General features: G+C 39.2%; 1 protein-coding gene across 1 annotated transcript; it reads left to right on the top strand.

The window, feature by feature from the left end:
• Nucleotides 1–357: 357 nt before the first annotated feature.
• LOC146377271 (secretagogin-like) lies at nucleotides 358–15,462 on the top strand. The gene is made up of 11 exons (XM_084942610.1): nucleotides 358–597; nucleotides 972–1,042; nucleotides 4,335–4,427; nucleotides 7,481–7,570; nucleotides 9,286–9,342; nucleotides 9,689–9,766; nucleotides 10,338–10,393; nucleotides 10,594–10,639; nucleotides 10,771–10,830; nucleotides 12,491–12,559; nucleotides 15,002–15,462. The coding sequence occupies exons 1-11, from the start codon at nucleotides 528–530 to the stop codon at nucleotides 15,128–15,130; spliced, it is 819 nt and encodes a 272-aa protein (XP_084798736.1). The 5' UTR covers nucleotides 358–527; the 3' UTR covers nucleotides 15,131–15,462.

The raw sequence follows: 15,462 nt of genomic DNA, 5'->3' as shown, positions 1-15,462 counted from the left end.
TCTCACTTGTTTATAAATGTAGAAATGAATTCTTTGTACGTAATTATTTATTAAACGTAATCACTTTAGATTTACTTTGATTGTTAATGCACTGCAATGTGTTTTTGTTGTTTGGTTGTTTCCTTCTGTCATTCATACATCACTTGTTCTGTTTGGACACGGTTAAATATGTTCCACTAAGTCTGATGATGGGCATTTCTTCATGCAATTAATACTGATTAAAATAATTTTACAGGCTATAACATTTGTCACGTTGTGTGTATCTGCTGTTCCAGTTGAAGATCTGCTTTGCAGTGTAGCTAAACAACCACCAGATGGCAAATACAGTAGTGCTGTTCCTTCTGTGTGTGAACTGTGTTTCTCTCTCTCCCTACACACACATACACAGAGGAAGGAGGAGTGGTTTTTCGCTTAGTCACAAAAAGCATATGTCAACCAAGCAGGCTACAGTGTAAAAACAGTTTGTCACCTCAGACGTCGTTCTTTCTGTATGTGTAAAGTTCACAGCCTGCTTTTCCTTAATAAACATGGACTCTGCCTTTGAGGACCTGGACGCAGCTGGTTTCCTGGAGATATGGCAACACTTTGATGCAGATGGTAAGGACATTCACTCATGTCTTCTTATTGTTCTTATAATAAAGATACATAAAACAGTGGAGTACCTAGAATTTTTTTTTTTTTTTTTGTCATTGCTAGACATTTAAGAAAGGTGTCCTCTCATGAAGTTGAAATATTAGTATGCTACATATAATCACATTAAAAAAGAGAGAATGAGACACACCAAAGAGGGTGTTGAATACTAAGCAGTAGTGCAAAGTTGCACAAGACACCTAAAAATATGAACTCAACTTGTTTATGGTAGAGCTACTTCTCCACTAGGTATTTATTTATTTATTTATTTATTTGAAAGAAAATCCAACTTTGTTTAATTGTTAATGACATCGGGATTTTCTTTTTTTATAATTGGACAGATAATGGCTACATTGAGGGTAAAGAGCTTGATGACTTTTTCCGTCACATGATGAAAAGACTGCGTCCACAGGTAAGTCGCCTCTGGATGAATTATTGCGATGACAGCTGTTAAATACAGTCAAGGGCAGCTGATCAAGCATAATGCTGAAAATTATAGCATCGTAACATCTGATCCTGACACTGTGTGCATGTAGTATGATTTTATCTCTATATAGTATCAGTAGAAGTAGTGGTGTAGAATTTGCATGAAGGCCTGCATTTTATAGATTATTTAGTCAAATGCTTTTCTATTTCTGTTGCCACAAAATTTACAAATTGCTGCACAGTAGGAGGTATTTTCTAGTTTTTAGTCTCATGAATTCACTGGAGGCAGTTTATGAAAAGAAAAGCGTGAATTGGCTAATCCCAATTTTAATTCAGACACAGAATTCACAGCATTTTCTGCCGTGTGGGCAGCTGAACATCTATGGAGCTATCTAATATGGGTGGGGTGACTTAAGGATGTTAGGCACAACTCAATTAAAGAGCTCTGGGCACTGTCAGGAAAAGCACTTGACGTGATTAGAAACTGGCCATTTCTGTGTGTTTTGTGCAAGGGTTTGCACTAATGACACATTGTGTTTACTGAGGAAAGTTATAGTACTGTTGTCCTAAAAAAAAGACGGAGCCAGCTCTTTCCTAATGGACACTCAGACGAGCACACGTTTGTGTTTGCATGTGTGCTTATCTGTGGAACTCCCTTGGATACTAATTATGTAGTACTAGGACAAACAGACCACCAACCATCAGAAAGACAACCCTTTGTCTTTCTGATGTTTGCTTTCCATCCATAATGCCCCCCTCCCAAGGTGATATAGTGTTTGGTGTGTTTGTTTTTATGCTACAAAAGCACTTGACAGTCATTCTGTTTTTTTCTATTCATTGCTTTTGAACTATTGGGCAGCATCAGCCACACAGTGCTCTTTTGTTTGTTCTTTTGTTTCCTGGAGTGCATCATGCCACATAATTATGCATGTGGTGCAAAATATTGTACAAGAATTGCTCACAAGTTGCATACTCAGGTTTCATGTGATATATTGCAAGTCTAATGTGGCAGTAAAATCTAAACAATGCTCAAGTTAGTATTTTTCTAGTCTAGAAAAACATGTTTTTCAAATTAAGTTGTTTGCTTTAAAATCTTTACTTAGCAACAGAGTGAGTGATACAAGGCTAATGCTCAAGAGCAATACTCTTTCTGCAATGAGAAGGGCTGTCACCTTGTAGTCTGCAGACTGTGTACACTGCATTGGATAAAGCAGAGAGTCAGACTTCAGCCCCTTAGATCCACAGGTTTCTATAGTTACAGTTACAGAGTGGTTCATGGTTAAAAAATAACTGAAAGATGAGCTGCTAAATATACTTTAAAAGAACTTCAGTGGCTCAAAATTATCGCCTTCAGTTGATTCACACTTATCTGACATCTGGCAGAGAAAGAAACTGGTCTGCAGAGGAAATGAAAGAAGCTGAGATAAGCATGCAACAAACTAACTCTGCACTGCTTTTTCTTTCTTTTTATGGCCTATTTAATTTTGTTTACAGTCTATTAGAAAGTGTTTTCTTTATTCTTGAATGCAACTCTAGTACAGTGTTGTGCATCAAATAGCAAGTTAAGAATCCATGAAATAAAAGCACATAATTGAGATGGTAATGGAAAATAAAAAAGACCCAGCACAGTCTGTCCACTAGGAATCTCAGTGGATCAGTGTTGTTCTATTCTAGGTGAAGACTCAAAGCACTTTACACAATATGCCTCATTCACACCCATTCATACTAGTACTTTTTTCTATCTAAGTGCTTTCTATCTAACAATTAGATATTCCACTGAATACATCGAAGAGTAATTTGTGGGCTGAGTATCTTGGCCAAGGATACTTTGGCGACCAGCCAGGGATCAAATCACCAACCTTCCACTGAGTAGAAGACCTACTCACCTAATGAGCTCCAGTCACTCCAGTCACAAGCCTCTGGATTGTTGTTAGGGTACTATATAAACCGAATGACTGATAAATGAACTGAAAAAGATCTCATTTTGTCCGAAAAGTTGTCAGCTCTCTCAGGACTGCTCTTTGACTTGAGTCAGCAGGTTGGTCTGGCAGTAATTACAACGAGCTCGCACAGGTCCCGAGGATGGTTTCCAGTGGATCGATCAGTCGGCTCTGAGCCCCTTTTTGTTGGCATGGTGATAGACAGGCTGGCAGTGGAGATCAAAACAGTAGTCTTAGAAAGTGATGATGTTCCCAGACAACATTGTGACCTGTAGTTCGAATAAGGAGCACGTAGAAAGGCCCTGCAGAGGTGGAGGTATGCCCTGGATAATAGAGGAATGAAATTTGAAGTAAGACAGAATATGTGAATGAGAGAGAGGTGTGGAAAAGTGAAGCTGCAAGGAGTTGAGGTATTCAACGTAGAGTAGTTTAAATACACTTGAGAGAAGTAAAGAAACGAGTGCAGGTAGGGTGGAGTGAGCAGAGAGGAGTGTGGGGGATGATTTGCAACAGAAGGAGCAGCAAGAGATCAAGGGAATGTTTACAAGATAGTAGTGAAACCTGCTGTGATGTATGGTTGGGAGATGCTAGCACTAACAAAGAGAGAGGAGGCTGAGCTGGAGGTGGCAGAGCTGAGAAAGCTGAGATTTTCACTAGGAAAGACCAGGACGGGATTAGAAATGAAAACATCAGATAGACAGCTCAGCTTCTACATTTTGGAGGCAAAGTTAGAGAAGCAAGTTTGAGCTGTATTTAACATGTGCAGAGGAGGGATAGTTGATATATTGGACAGAGGGTGTTTGAGGTGGAGCTGCTAGGCAGGTGGGAAAGAGGAAGACCACAGAGGAGGTTCATAGATGCTGTGAAGGGGGGCATGCAGAGTGACAGGAGAATGGTAGGGGTAGATGTAGGCAGGTGATCTCCTGCAGTGATAATGTAGTGAGTAGTGAGAATGGGAATGTGAAAAGGAAGGCCAATTAAGTGAACTGTGGGATGAGCTGTGGATCAGTTAGCCTGGGGTAGAGAAAGCAGACCTTGAGAGAAAAAAAAAGTCTTTGATTAAATAAGTATCCATGGTGACACTGCTTAAAATAAGTGTGACTCAGCCATTGAAGTATTATGTTCAATATCTTTGATTCTTAAGATTCTCTAATATATAGTAAGCAACCTGTATGTAATAGCATAACTGGATTTATCTTATATATTATATTTTATTACTGTGTACATTTAGAACCGTTGTTTATTCCACACTGTAGCTACCTTTCAGTTAAACCGTGTACTGGTTTTGTAATGGTTGAGTTTGGATAGAGAATCAATGTTTTGTTTTAATCTGTACAGGACAAAGTCACTGAAGAAGATGTCCAGAATTTGAAGAAAAGGTTTATGTCTGCCTATGATGTCACTGCCGACGGGAAACTACAGATTCAGGAGGTACAGCAAGTTATGTCTCATAACACACATGAATTCTCCTTTTTTCTTTAATACCAAAGCTTTCAGCAAAATGTGAAAATTTAAGCTGTACAGTTCTAGACTTTGGTGTGCACAAACATCCAGCATGACACTACAAAGTCACTCTCTGATAACTTGTTTAGCTTCTGTTTAACTTCCTGTTTTCTGTACACTTTGTCTCTGAATTATCTATTCAAGTCCTCCTATCACTTCTTTAGCTGCATGTCCTGTTCTTCTTTTATTTTATTTACCTCATCTATGTATGATAGTAGCTCAGTCTGTATGTTATCTAAGAAGAACTGAAATTATTCGGACTAATGGGGCTTATCCAAAGTTATCCTTGCAGCGAAAAAACAGCCAGAGGAGAATAGCATGAAAATCCTAATTTAAAGAGTAACAGTCCATATAATAAATATCAGTTTGCTCTATATACAATGTATAAACTGTACTCTTTTGTTCTTTTGATGCTTACATTATGCAGTGTAAACAATATACTGGCATTGTGAAAGGCCCACTGATTTATTTTAATTTTTCAAACATCTACATGATTTTTTTTTGGTTTTAACCAGGGTTAATTCTTAAAGGACTTTCTGATTTATTCCATTTATTTCCTTAAATCAAATGTGACTGACGAGTTAACATGCAGCAGCTGTTCCCCAGAATTTTACAAACATATTTATATGTCGCTGCTCTCCCGAGCTCCACTCTGGGTAATTGATGCAGCTCCCAGCAAAGCAGTAGCCACAGTGCTTCATCAGAGCAATGACATGAATTATGTTTCCTTCTAACACAGAGACTTTCAGCCATTCATTAGACCATTCCCATGTGTGCAGCAACCACAGACACAAAAGCTTAGGCATTTACTCAGAAAGCTGAAAATAAAAATCAATACATATCTTCCCGAAGTGCCCCGTTGAAGATTTACTGTGGCCGAGGCAGGGACAGAGTATTCTTTGTAGCTTCATGTTCTGCCCATCTGAATTTCCCGACACAGTTTCAAAACCATAACTCAGGTTTTATGTCAGTAATTGCTTATACAAATTTCGAGTCTGGTAACAATCATCCTCTTGTGCCAACTCTGTTTGTGTGGATGTCACTATAATCATTTTTATGTAAGCTATTAGGATTGTTGTGCTAATTTAGCAGATGATTCAAGCTCTTGTCCAAACAAATGGAAAGGCAATCGTAGTTTCAGTTGTCACATGCAGTCCCTGGCCGCTTACAAGTACACCTGTTAAATCAAGCAAATATCTAATAAGCCAAAGCTGTGGTAGCAATCAAATTCAACAAGGTCAAGATGACCTGCTGAAGGTCAAACTGACCTTCAGAGCTGGGGACAAACGGTGATTTAAATGAACATGGTGTGTTTTTTGGTGCCAGACGGGCAGCTCCAAGTATTTCAGAAACTGCTGATCTACTGGGATTTTCACACACAGCCATCTCTAGAGTTTTCAAAGAATGTTCTGAATAAGAGAAAATATTCAGAGAGTGCCAGTACTATGGTGCTTTGCTGACGTGAGAGGTCAGAGAATGGCCAGAACTCTTGGAGCTGATAAGAAGGCAACAGTAAATTAAATATCCACTCATTGCAAACAGATGGTGAATCTTGAAGTAGATAGGCTACAGCAGCAGAAGACTGGATGCTGCCTGATATGATGAGTCTCAATTTCTATACATGGTAGGCCAGAATTTGAGGTGAATGGAAAGAAAGCATGCAACCATTCTGACTCATATATGGTATTACACCATTGTTGGCACAAGTTCGCACTAACTGAACACTACAGGCTACCTGAAGACTTTACTTCCACCAGTGTGTGCCCATCTTCTAATGGCTGCTTCCAGTAGGATAATGTGTACAATGCTCTGTGGTACTAGCTCAGAAACTGAACTAGTTCAGAGACAAGTTCAGTCGCTGAACTAGACTAGTCTCTAAACAGAGTATGCAGTAAACTAACACCTCTGTTCAAACACTTCAAACTTGTCATAGAGAGTCCTCCAGATGTGTGATTCAAGGTGACAGAGCTTTAGCTGCGATGCTCCACACACACATTCATAAAGACTGCAGTTATCATTTTTAACAAAGTGTAGCTAATGTTCAGTCTCAAAACATAAAAATTCACTACATGTAAATGTGTGCTAGGACATATATTGAGCATTTTATTTGCATCATAGTGGTATAAGTTGAAATACTTATTTAAGTCATATCATTTATAGATATAGCATCTCATCTGGGTTTGTACCAGGAATTGCTACACACTTGAAGATAAATATGTCTTTATCAACCACTTTTTGGGTCATGATGCCATCTCCCCACCCAGCATGCTTGAGACATCCTCACATACATTATTAGTAGGAAGTCAAAAACCCAGAAAGCCACAATATCCTGTCTCTGCTGCAGTTGCTGTTTCTATAAATGAGTGATCTGTTTAAGTGCACTTAGCAAACAAACTGTTGTGTGCCAGATATACACCGTGGCATGAATTCTTTGGTGTGTGCAACTGTTATGTTGCAACCACATGCCTCACTGGCAAAAGGAAAACTTAGAGGTCTGGAGATTAAAACTGGTATCTGGATCAAGTTTTGCATCTGTGACTTTTGTTTCACGGCATTAAAGCGAGCTAAGAAAAAACATTAAGCAACACTTGTTTAAGCAACCAGCTCTTTAAAGCCACATATTTTGTGCAGTGAACAATTTTATTTACTATAGGTCTCATCAGGGTTTGTGCTTTGCGCATATTCTGCCAGATTTGTGACCTGAATGCACCAGTATTATCTTGTGTTTTAGTAGGAATGATGATCGAGGTTGGTTTAATCTGCTAATGGAGGCCTGATGTTGGTTAGAAGGACAGACAAGAGTAAAGCATCATGAACTGGAGAGGAGCCAGGATGGGCTAGTGCAGGACCACATCTAAATGAAATCATCCCCATGTGTTGTCTCCCAATATGGAAACTTTAGTCGAGAATTAAGATGAAAAGCTTCACGGAGCATCATCATTGTCTTTACTCAGATTTTTGTGTCTGTTTTTATTTTCCAGCTGGCCCACATGATCCTGCCTGAGGATGAAAACTTCCTTTTAGTTTTCCGCAGAGAAAATCCTCTGGACAACACTGTTGAATTCATGACGGTAAGGTCAAAAATAATAACACACGAGAGCAGAGCATGGCATGACCTAAGCATCACCCATCAACAATTTTAACAATTAAAAGTAATGCCAGTAGTATTAAAACCTCTCAAACCCCAGTGGTATCTTGATGACCCAGGCTTTGAGGCTTGCATATGGAGAACACACCGTTAAAGATCTGATTAGTGGACTGTTTTTTTATATCCTCAAATGACACATTATTTCACTGGACATTATCGTCCTTTTTTTTGCACGTTGGAAGAGTATGAATGGGCTCAGGTGTTCTTTTATTCGATTAAGTTGACTAAAAAATCTTCATGGCAGGTCAGATTCAACAAGTCGCATGTGAGATTTCTGCATGAACACTTGCAGCTACTGATTGTTGTTTGAAATGCTTTACAGTGTGGTGATAGCCCATTGTGGTTCTTCAAACCTTCAACAGGTTTTTCTGAATATATTACCCAAACTGCTCACCCATCGAAATCACTGAGTTCAGGTGTTCCACTTCACTTCTGTGCTCACAGGGGTAAAATTAACAAACAAAGAATGGGTCGCTCTTCCACAAAGGGAATTCCAGGGGGGTACAGTGATAGGATGCCACCTGTGCTACAAGTAAAATTTCCTCACACTTAAATTTTCCACTGTCAGCTGTTAGTGGTATTAAGAAAAAGGTGGAAGCGATTGGGAGCGTCAGCATTTCATCCACGGAGTAGTAGGCCATGTAAAATTAAAGCGCAGCAATTTAGTGGATGCTGAGGTGCATGTTCTGCAGAGGTTGCCAACTTTCTGCAGAGTCAGTTGCTACTGACCTCCAAACTTCATATGACCTTCAGATTAGTACAAGAACAAAGAGCAGAAAGAGCTTCATAGCCGAGCACCTGCATCCACACCTTACATCACCAAGTGCATGTAAAGTGTCAGCTGCAGTGGAGACGTGTTCTCTCATCCTCTTCTCCCTCTGGCAATCCGATGGCTAGGTTTGATGGTTGCCAAGAGAACAGTACTTGTCTGCTGGACTGTGCCAAGTATAAAGTTTAGTGGAGGAGGGATTATGGTGTGGGGTTGTTTTTTGGGGAGTTGGACTCGGTCTCTTAGTTCCAGAACGCTCAGTGCTTCAGCATACCAAGACATTTTGGAAAATGTCATGCTCCCAACTTTGTGGGAACAGTTTGGGGATGGCCCCTTCCTGTTCCAACATGACTGCGCACCAGCACACAAAGTAAGGCCCAGAAAGACGCGGAATGAGCACGTTTGGTGTGGGAGAACTTCACTGGCCTGCACAGAGTCCTGACCTCAACCGATTTGGGATGAATTAGAGCGGTCTGGTCCAACATCAGCGTCTGAACTCACATGTGTGTTTCTGGAAGAATCTTCACTAATTCACCTTGTGGGAAAGCCATCCTAGAAGATTTGAAGCCGTTATAGCTGAAAAGGGTGGTCTGACATCATATTAAATCCTATGAATAAAGAATGAGATGTCACACAAATTTGTTTGCATGTGAAGGCAGACAAGTGAGTACTTTTGGCAATAAATCTATAGTAATCTATCTAAAGTAAATCTGCACTGCACTTCCAGGGAATTTCACCAGCAAACTGCAATTCTCTTTAGTTAATATCCTGTAAAAACACGATGATATGAGTTACCGTGATTTTACAGTATTCAGATAGTCTCAATAACAGGACATCACATGTAATACTTTGCTGATTTACCTGTTTAGATATGGAGGAAGTATGATGTTGACTGCAGTGGCTACATATCGGCTCAGGAGCTGAAGGTAACAAAAATAAACTCCTTGTGAAGCAGAAGCATTTAATGTGTCTTTTCCTCACTGGCATAAAATGACTGTTTCCTGTTCTTCCACATACCAAGATGCAATCTTTTTCTTCAGAATAGAGATTTGTTGTTTTTGGTGTGATCTAGTAATGGCTGTGTTTGATTTAGAGATATACGGTGCTTTAAATGCATATCAATGCTGTGAATGTCTTTACTTTTTTTCATACCGTGCAAAAATAAAGTGCGATTTTTGTTTTGGTTTTGTGTTTTGTTTTTTTTGCAGAATTTGTAAACTAGAACTCCTAGAACTGACTGTTTTGCTGTTTGATTATTTGATAAACTGACAGGCTTTCCTGAAAGACTTGTTCGAGCTGCACCACAAGGAAGTGACACCGGACAAGCTGGAGGACTACACTGATGCAATGGTAGTAAATCCAACTCTTGAATTAAGTGCGATTAGTCCTTGCTGACAGTTTATGCTGTTGATTCAGTGTGAAGCTGGACTCATCGGCCCCTTCATTGACTTAACTGTTAGCCGGATTGCCTGTTGCATTTCTGTGTGGCTGTGTAAAGCTGGTAAAAGAGTTGTGAGTTTCCTGTAATGTTGACTTGTATTGGTTGTCCCCAAAACATTACTTGTTTTTATTTATGTTTTATTAGAGATTTTTGCAATTCTTGTAATGTCATTTTTTTGGTATTTTCTTTGCTTTTGCGGCTATCAAATGACAAAAGGATCAAAATCGAGCAATATCAAATACAAATTCTTCTTCCCCAGTTACTTTTCTACCAGCTTCAAGTGTCAGACAGCCTATTCCTTCTCCTTTATACTTTTCATTTTACAAGAGATTGATTCTCCCACAGAGTCAGACAGATTGATGAGTGGCTCTAGAGTCGCAGGTGGTTTTAAGAAAAAAGGCAGAAAAACAAAGAAATAAGACAGACGTTCACTGAGGTTTATGTTTTTCATGCTTCTTAACACATCCTGTTATCTTGCAGATGAAAATCTTTGACAAAAACAAGGACGGACGTTTGGATCTGAACGATCTGGCGAGGTACGTCTCAAAGATTCTTGCTTAGTGATAACAGCTCAAGACGCTACATGTCTCAGAATGAATTCCACTGTCTCTTACTGGATACACAGAATGTCCGTTTGTTTAGTTATTCTGTAAGAATGAATGAAACTATTCATAAGATTATTTCAAAGCTGGTGATACAAACTATTTCCCTGTATTTTCCATGTTTTTCCCGTAAGGATCTTAGCTTTAGAAGAAAATTTCCTTCTCCAGTTCAGAATGGATGTAAGTTTCTTCTTTATGTTGCTCTTTCATAAGTTTTGTAACTGGATCAACAACAGATTAAAATCTATGATTAAATCAAATTCTTGTTTAACTTTTTTACCTCCTCCCGTCTCGTCCCTTGTTCATCCAAGGCCTGCAGTAAAGACGAGAGAAAGAGAGACTTTGAGAAGATCTTTAACCACTATGATGTTGTAAGTACAATAATACAGTGAGTGAATGAAAGACAATCATTTCCAGACATGTTTTCCACATTATTCATCAGCACATTCTGAAAGAAAATATGGGAATATTGTGGTAAGACATTGTGTGGAACAAGTGACACATGATCACTACATTTGTTGCACCTCTAAAATGTTGCATCTGCACTGTATTCCAACTTGTGTACTGTTAATTGTTACGGCAAGTCGTAGCAGATAGTTGTGATGAATCACATGATCGATCTCAGTGGAAGACAACACGTAACTGAAGACATAAGCAAGGAGGCACAAAATACAGGAGATGAGGAAAAAATATTTAGTAGGAGTAAACCAAATTAGGTATTACTCTGCAGGTATTTTTACATGCCACACGATGTGCGGCTATGTGCAGGTTTATTAACTGTCCATCTCTAACAAATATTTCTTTGGTTGCTTGTTCAACAAGCTAGAGACTAAAGGGAGAAAGGTTTCTGTCTGGCTCAGTGTTAAACTGACTGAATATTAAAATAAAATCTGCATCTATGTAGACAAACACTATTTGGCAAATGCAAACTTAGCGGTCAAATAATATTGGATGTTTGGATTCAGATTTTCTTTGTTAAAACAAAACAGATATTTTTTGCTGTAGCAAGTACAAAAAAATAATAATAATTTCATCAGAAATCATGAGCAAAGCACCCTGTGGTGATAAAGCTGCCGGCAGTGGACGGCTGTATAATATATTATTTTCTGCGCCTGCAGTTGCCAGTTTCCATGTAGTGTGTCGATCAGATTGTAACATAAAACATGGGTTCAGCTTGTTATTGAATCTCTTATCAGTAGGACTGACCCTAGGACAGATATCATCAGCACTATTGTCTTCCTGTGCCAATTAATAGCACTCACAGATTTGCATACTGTGCTGCGGTGGGCTCGGTACATCTGTAATCTAGATGATGATGTAAATAATCCATTATGTAGTCAAATCACACTCTGGGATGATGAGTTAACGCTGTCATTCTGATTAATCAAACACCTACTGAAGCCTGAGAACCCTCCAATAAGCCCACATATTCCCTAAGGTAATCTGCATGCACTTGTCAAGTTATACCTGAGGAAATGATCTGAATGAACCCTTTTCTTCTGTACTTGGATACATGATCAAATCAGCTTACTGACAATTGTTCTGCAGTTTTCAGGATATTAAAGAATAAAGTAGTTTAAGTACTTAACATGTAATAGAGTAGAAAGATGGGAACAAGTTAGTTAGCTAATATTTTAACATAGGCAGAAGGTTAAAGAGCTAAGAGCTGGTCTCATGGTAAAACCCAGTTCTATTCTATAAACATTTAAGTATTTATATGAGTAGTTTTTAACACAGAATAAAAGACAGTGACGTGATTCCCTAAGATCTGATTTTCAAACTTTTTTCTATGAGTCGTTTCACCATCGCCTGCAATTAATTTCATTCATCCTCCGATGAGTTTCCTTTTCCTTTGTACATAACAATTGTGGGACAACCCTCACCCCTAACTAGCAAACAAAAGAAAGAAGGAAAAAAGGAAAAAGCTGACTGCCTGACTAATGTGAGTGGGAAGTAAGTTACAAAGGATAATAAGCGCCTTTGTTTTTGCCTCTCTACTTTCCTACAACTTCTTTTCTTTTTCTTGTTCAGAGTAAGACAGGAGCACTTGAGGGTCCTGAGGTTGATGGCTTTGTCAAGGATATGATGGGCCTTGTCAGGGTAAGAGTCTGTTCTTTGGTCCACTTAATGTAATGTTTGTGCCAGTCAGAGTAGTACTTAGCTGAAAATGCTGACATTAGCTTACAAAACATCGTCCTACTGAAGACTATACCCCCCTCTGTTCTTCCACATCTCAGCGGTGGTCTATTGGATCAAGATCTGGTGACTGTGGAGGGCATTTGAGTGCAGTGGACTCATTTTCATGTTCAAGAAAGCAATTTGAGATGATATAAAAGGATGGGCATGGTCAGCAGTGATGCTCAATTGGTACTACGGGGCCCAAAATGTGCTAAGAAAATTACACTATTACACCACCACCAACAGTGTGAACCATCTGCCTGATGGCTTCATGTTTTCAAGTCACCAGACGAGGCAGTGTTTTACAACCTGTTTCATTTTGGCCAGCCTGTGCACATTAAAGCAAATGAAACAGGTGTGCCTAACAAAGTGGCCAGTGAGTGTATCTGTTCAGTAATTGCTGGTGGCGAAATCATTCATCATCATATGTAAACAAGATTAATCATCAGTCATTGCTCTCCCTGTTGTACCACCTATGTAACTGTAGCTTCATGCTGAATGAGGGAAATCATCTCTCTCCCCTCAACAGCAGAAATGAGTTGTTCCTATACAGCTTCACTGTTTTGTGTGACCTACATTACATGTTATGGCGAGTGTGTAATGTTGTATTATCTATATGAAACAGATTTATCAGAGTCTCTACTTCCTGAATACAAAAACTGATCACGCTCATGCACACACACTAATGACACGTTGCTGTAAACAAAAACAAAACTCCTGTTTTCTACCCTTTTTAAAGGTGTTTCAGGGCTCTAGAGTGCGACCAAATTTTTCATTGGTGCGACTAAAAAAAAATATTTGGTTGCACCTGTGCGACCAACTGTTCGGGTAGCGAAAAAAAAAAAAATCTGCAACCTTCCCTGTGGTCAACAACAGACACACATTTTGCCCCTATCGTGGACTAAACCAATCAGAGATAGTAAGGGGCGGGACCTCTCTGATTGGCCGTGGTCCAGTTGAAAGTGCAGGTGGAAGTGGGAGGTGAGTAGCTTGAATAAAGCGATATCAATTCATTAAATCCTGAATCGACTTTTAAATATAACTGTGTTTTGCCAGAAACGCCAGATTCTCAGATCAAAGCTCACAAAACCATTTCAACAACAACCAAACAGCAAATGAGAGCAGGTACACGGATTCCACACAAAGACGTAAACACAGAGCGGACCCGACGCATCAGAATCAACTTTATCTTTCTCGGCTTTCTCACCCGACGGCCCGTAGACGGACACGCTGTCGGAGCTTAGCGATTCTGATGCGTCCGGTCCGCGCTGTGTTTACGTCTTTTTGCGCTAATTCTGAGCTGCAGGTTTTGTCTCTCTCCAACCAAAATTCACCGAGCCAGCAGCAAAAGAAGCAGCAAACTGCGCTTCACATTTGATCAATGTCGTCATGAATTTTGCTGTTTTGCTTCCACGACAATTAAAATCACACTCCATGCACAGCTAGCTCTCTCTCTATCTCTCTCTGTACTTCAAGAACAGTTTCCCGTCTCCAATCTCTGTTTTCTGTATTATTCATTCGCTTATTACCCACCAGTCTACCGTTGTTTACAGCGCTGTCGGCTGCTGTCTTTTTCTTTTTCTTTTCTTTTTTTCACTTAAATGACCTCGGACAAGAAAGCCTATTTTTTCTGTTGTTCAATACTGAAGAAATTTAAACTTTATATGCAGAACATTGTAGAATATTTTTAAGGTTATCTGCTATAAAAAGCCAGACCAGGAAAATCTCCTTCATGTTTTTCTGTTTTATTCTCAGTTACTTTCACACAAAGGCATCTGCTGTGATGTTCACAATTCTGATGAAGTCAGTACTGATAAATGATCAGAATTATAATATTTCTGACTGTCTGAGGCTAAGTTGAATCGAATCGGGACTTTGAAAACCGGAATCGAATGGATTATAGAAATCAGTGATGATACCCAGCCCTAGTGAGCAGCCTAGGCACGACAGAAGTGGATGTAGCTGTAATAGGAAAAGAACTATTGCTAACTTTTCTGTTAAGTTAAGGCCTGATCCTTCTGAAATTCATAGCCAGTGCTCTGACACGGTGTCATCAATCTTTGAATGCTGAAAAAGCACAGTGTATCCAGAAAAACACATTATATTATATAAATTATTATAAAATTTGTGTGCGCCTAACTTTTGTGCCAGTACGCCTAACTTTTTAAAGTTAGGCGTACCGGTACGCCCATGGCAAAAAGTTAGTCTAGAGCCCTGTGTTTTTCTTTAGTTACACAGATATTAATCTATAATATAAATAAATGCCTGTATGGCTCTAATATTGCAGAAACTGAATACAAAGAAAGGAAAGTCACCACATTAGTTGGAGATGAATTTGTACTTTCCCCCCTCCCTTCTCTCCAGCCTAATATCACGGGTCCTGAGCTGGACAAGCTGCGAGCCGTTCTGCTGCGTCACTGTGATGTCAACAAGGATGGAAAGATCCAAAGGAACGAGTTAGCTCTGTGTCTGGGAGTCAAGCTGAAAAATTAGAGATCTGTACTGTACTAGTGGATTATGAAACAATGACGCTACGTGTGCTGTTTAATCGATAATAAATGATAGCTAGTGGAATACTGTGTTATGCTCTAAGTCAAGTTGCTAAGTTATTAAAGGTCAATATTCATGGTGTATTGGATCCTGATATGCTAGGCATAATAAGATGCTCTGTGGCGATATAAAATGACCTCTGATCTGAAATTACAGGTTATTTGTGCATGAAAACAATGAGGTTTGAATGTTATGTTGAAATGAACTTCAGTGCCATATGATTTGTGGTATATCAGTGTGCTGTTTCATGTGAAAATAAATCCTTTTTATTCTGA

This window comes from Perissodus microlepis, chromosome 11 (assembly GCF_051167445.1).
Source record: "Perissodus microlepis isolate ML-2025 ecotype Zambia chromosome 11, ASM5116744v1, whole genome shotgun sequence".
NCBI lineage: Eukaryota > Metazoa > Chordata > Actinopteri > Cichliformes > Cichlidae > Perissodus > Perissodus microlepis.
Note: the sequence above shows the minus strand (reverse complement) of the source record. Positions and strands in the feature narration are given on the sequence as shown.

Coding starts and splice junctions, on each gene's coding strand:
- LOC146377271 (XM_084942610.1), top strand. CDS start 528: ATGGACTCTGCCTTTGAGGACCTGGACGCAGCTGGTTTCCTGGAGATA. Junction 4,428..7,480: donor GGAAACTACAGATTCAGGAG/GTACAGCAAGTT, acceptor TTTATTTTCCAG/CTGGCCCACATGATCCTGCC. Junction 9,767..10,337: donor AGGACTACACTGATGCAATG/GTAGTAAATCCA, acceptor GTTATCTTGCAG/ATGAAAATCTTTGACAAAAA.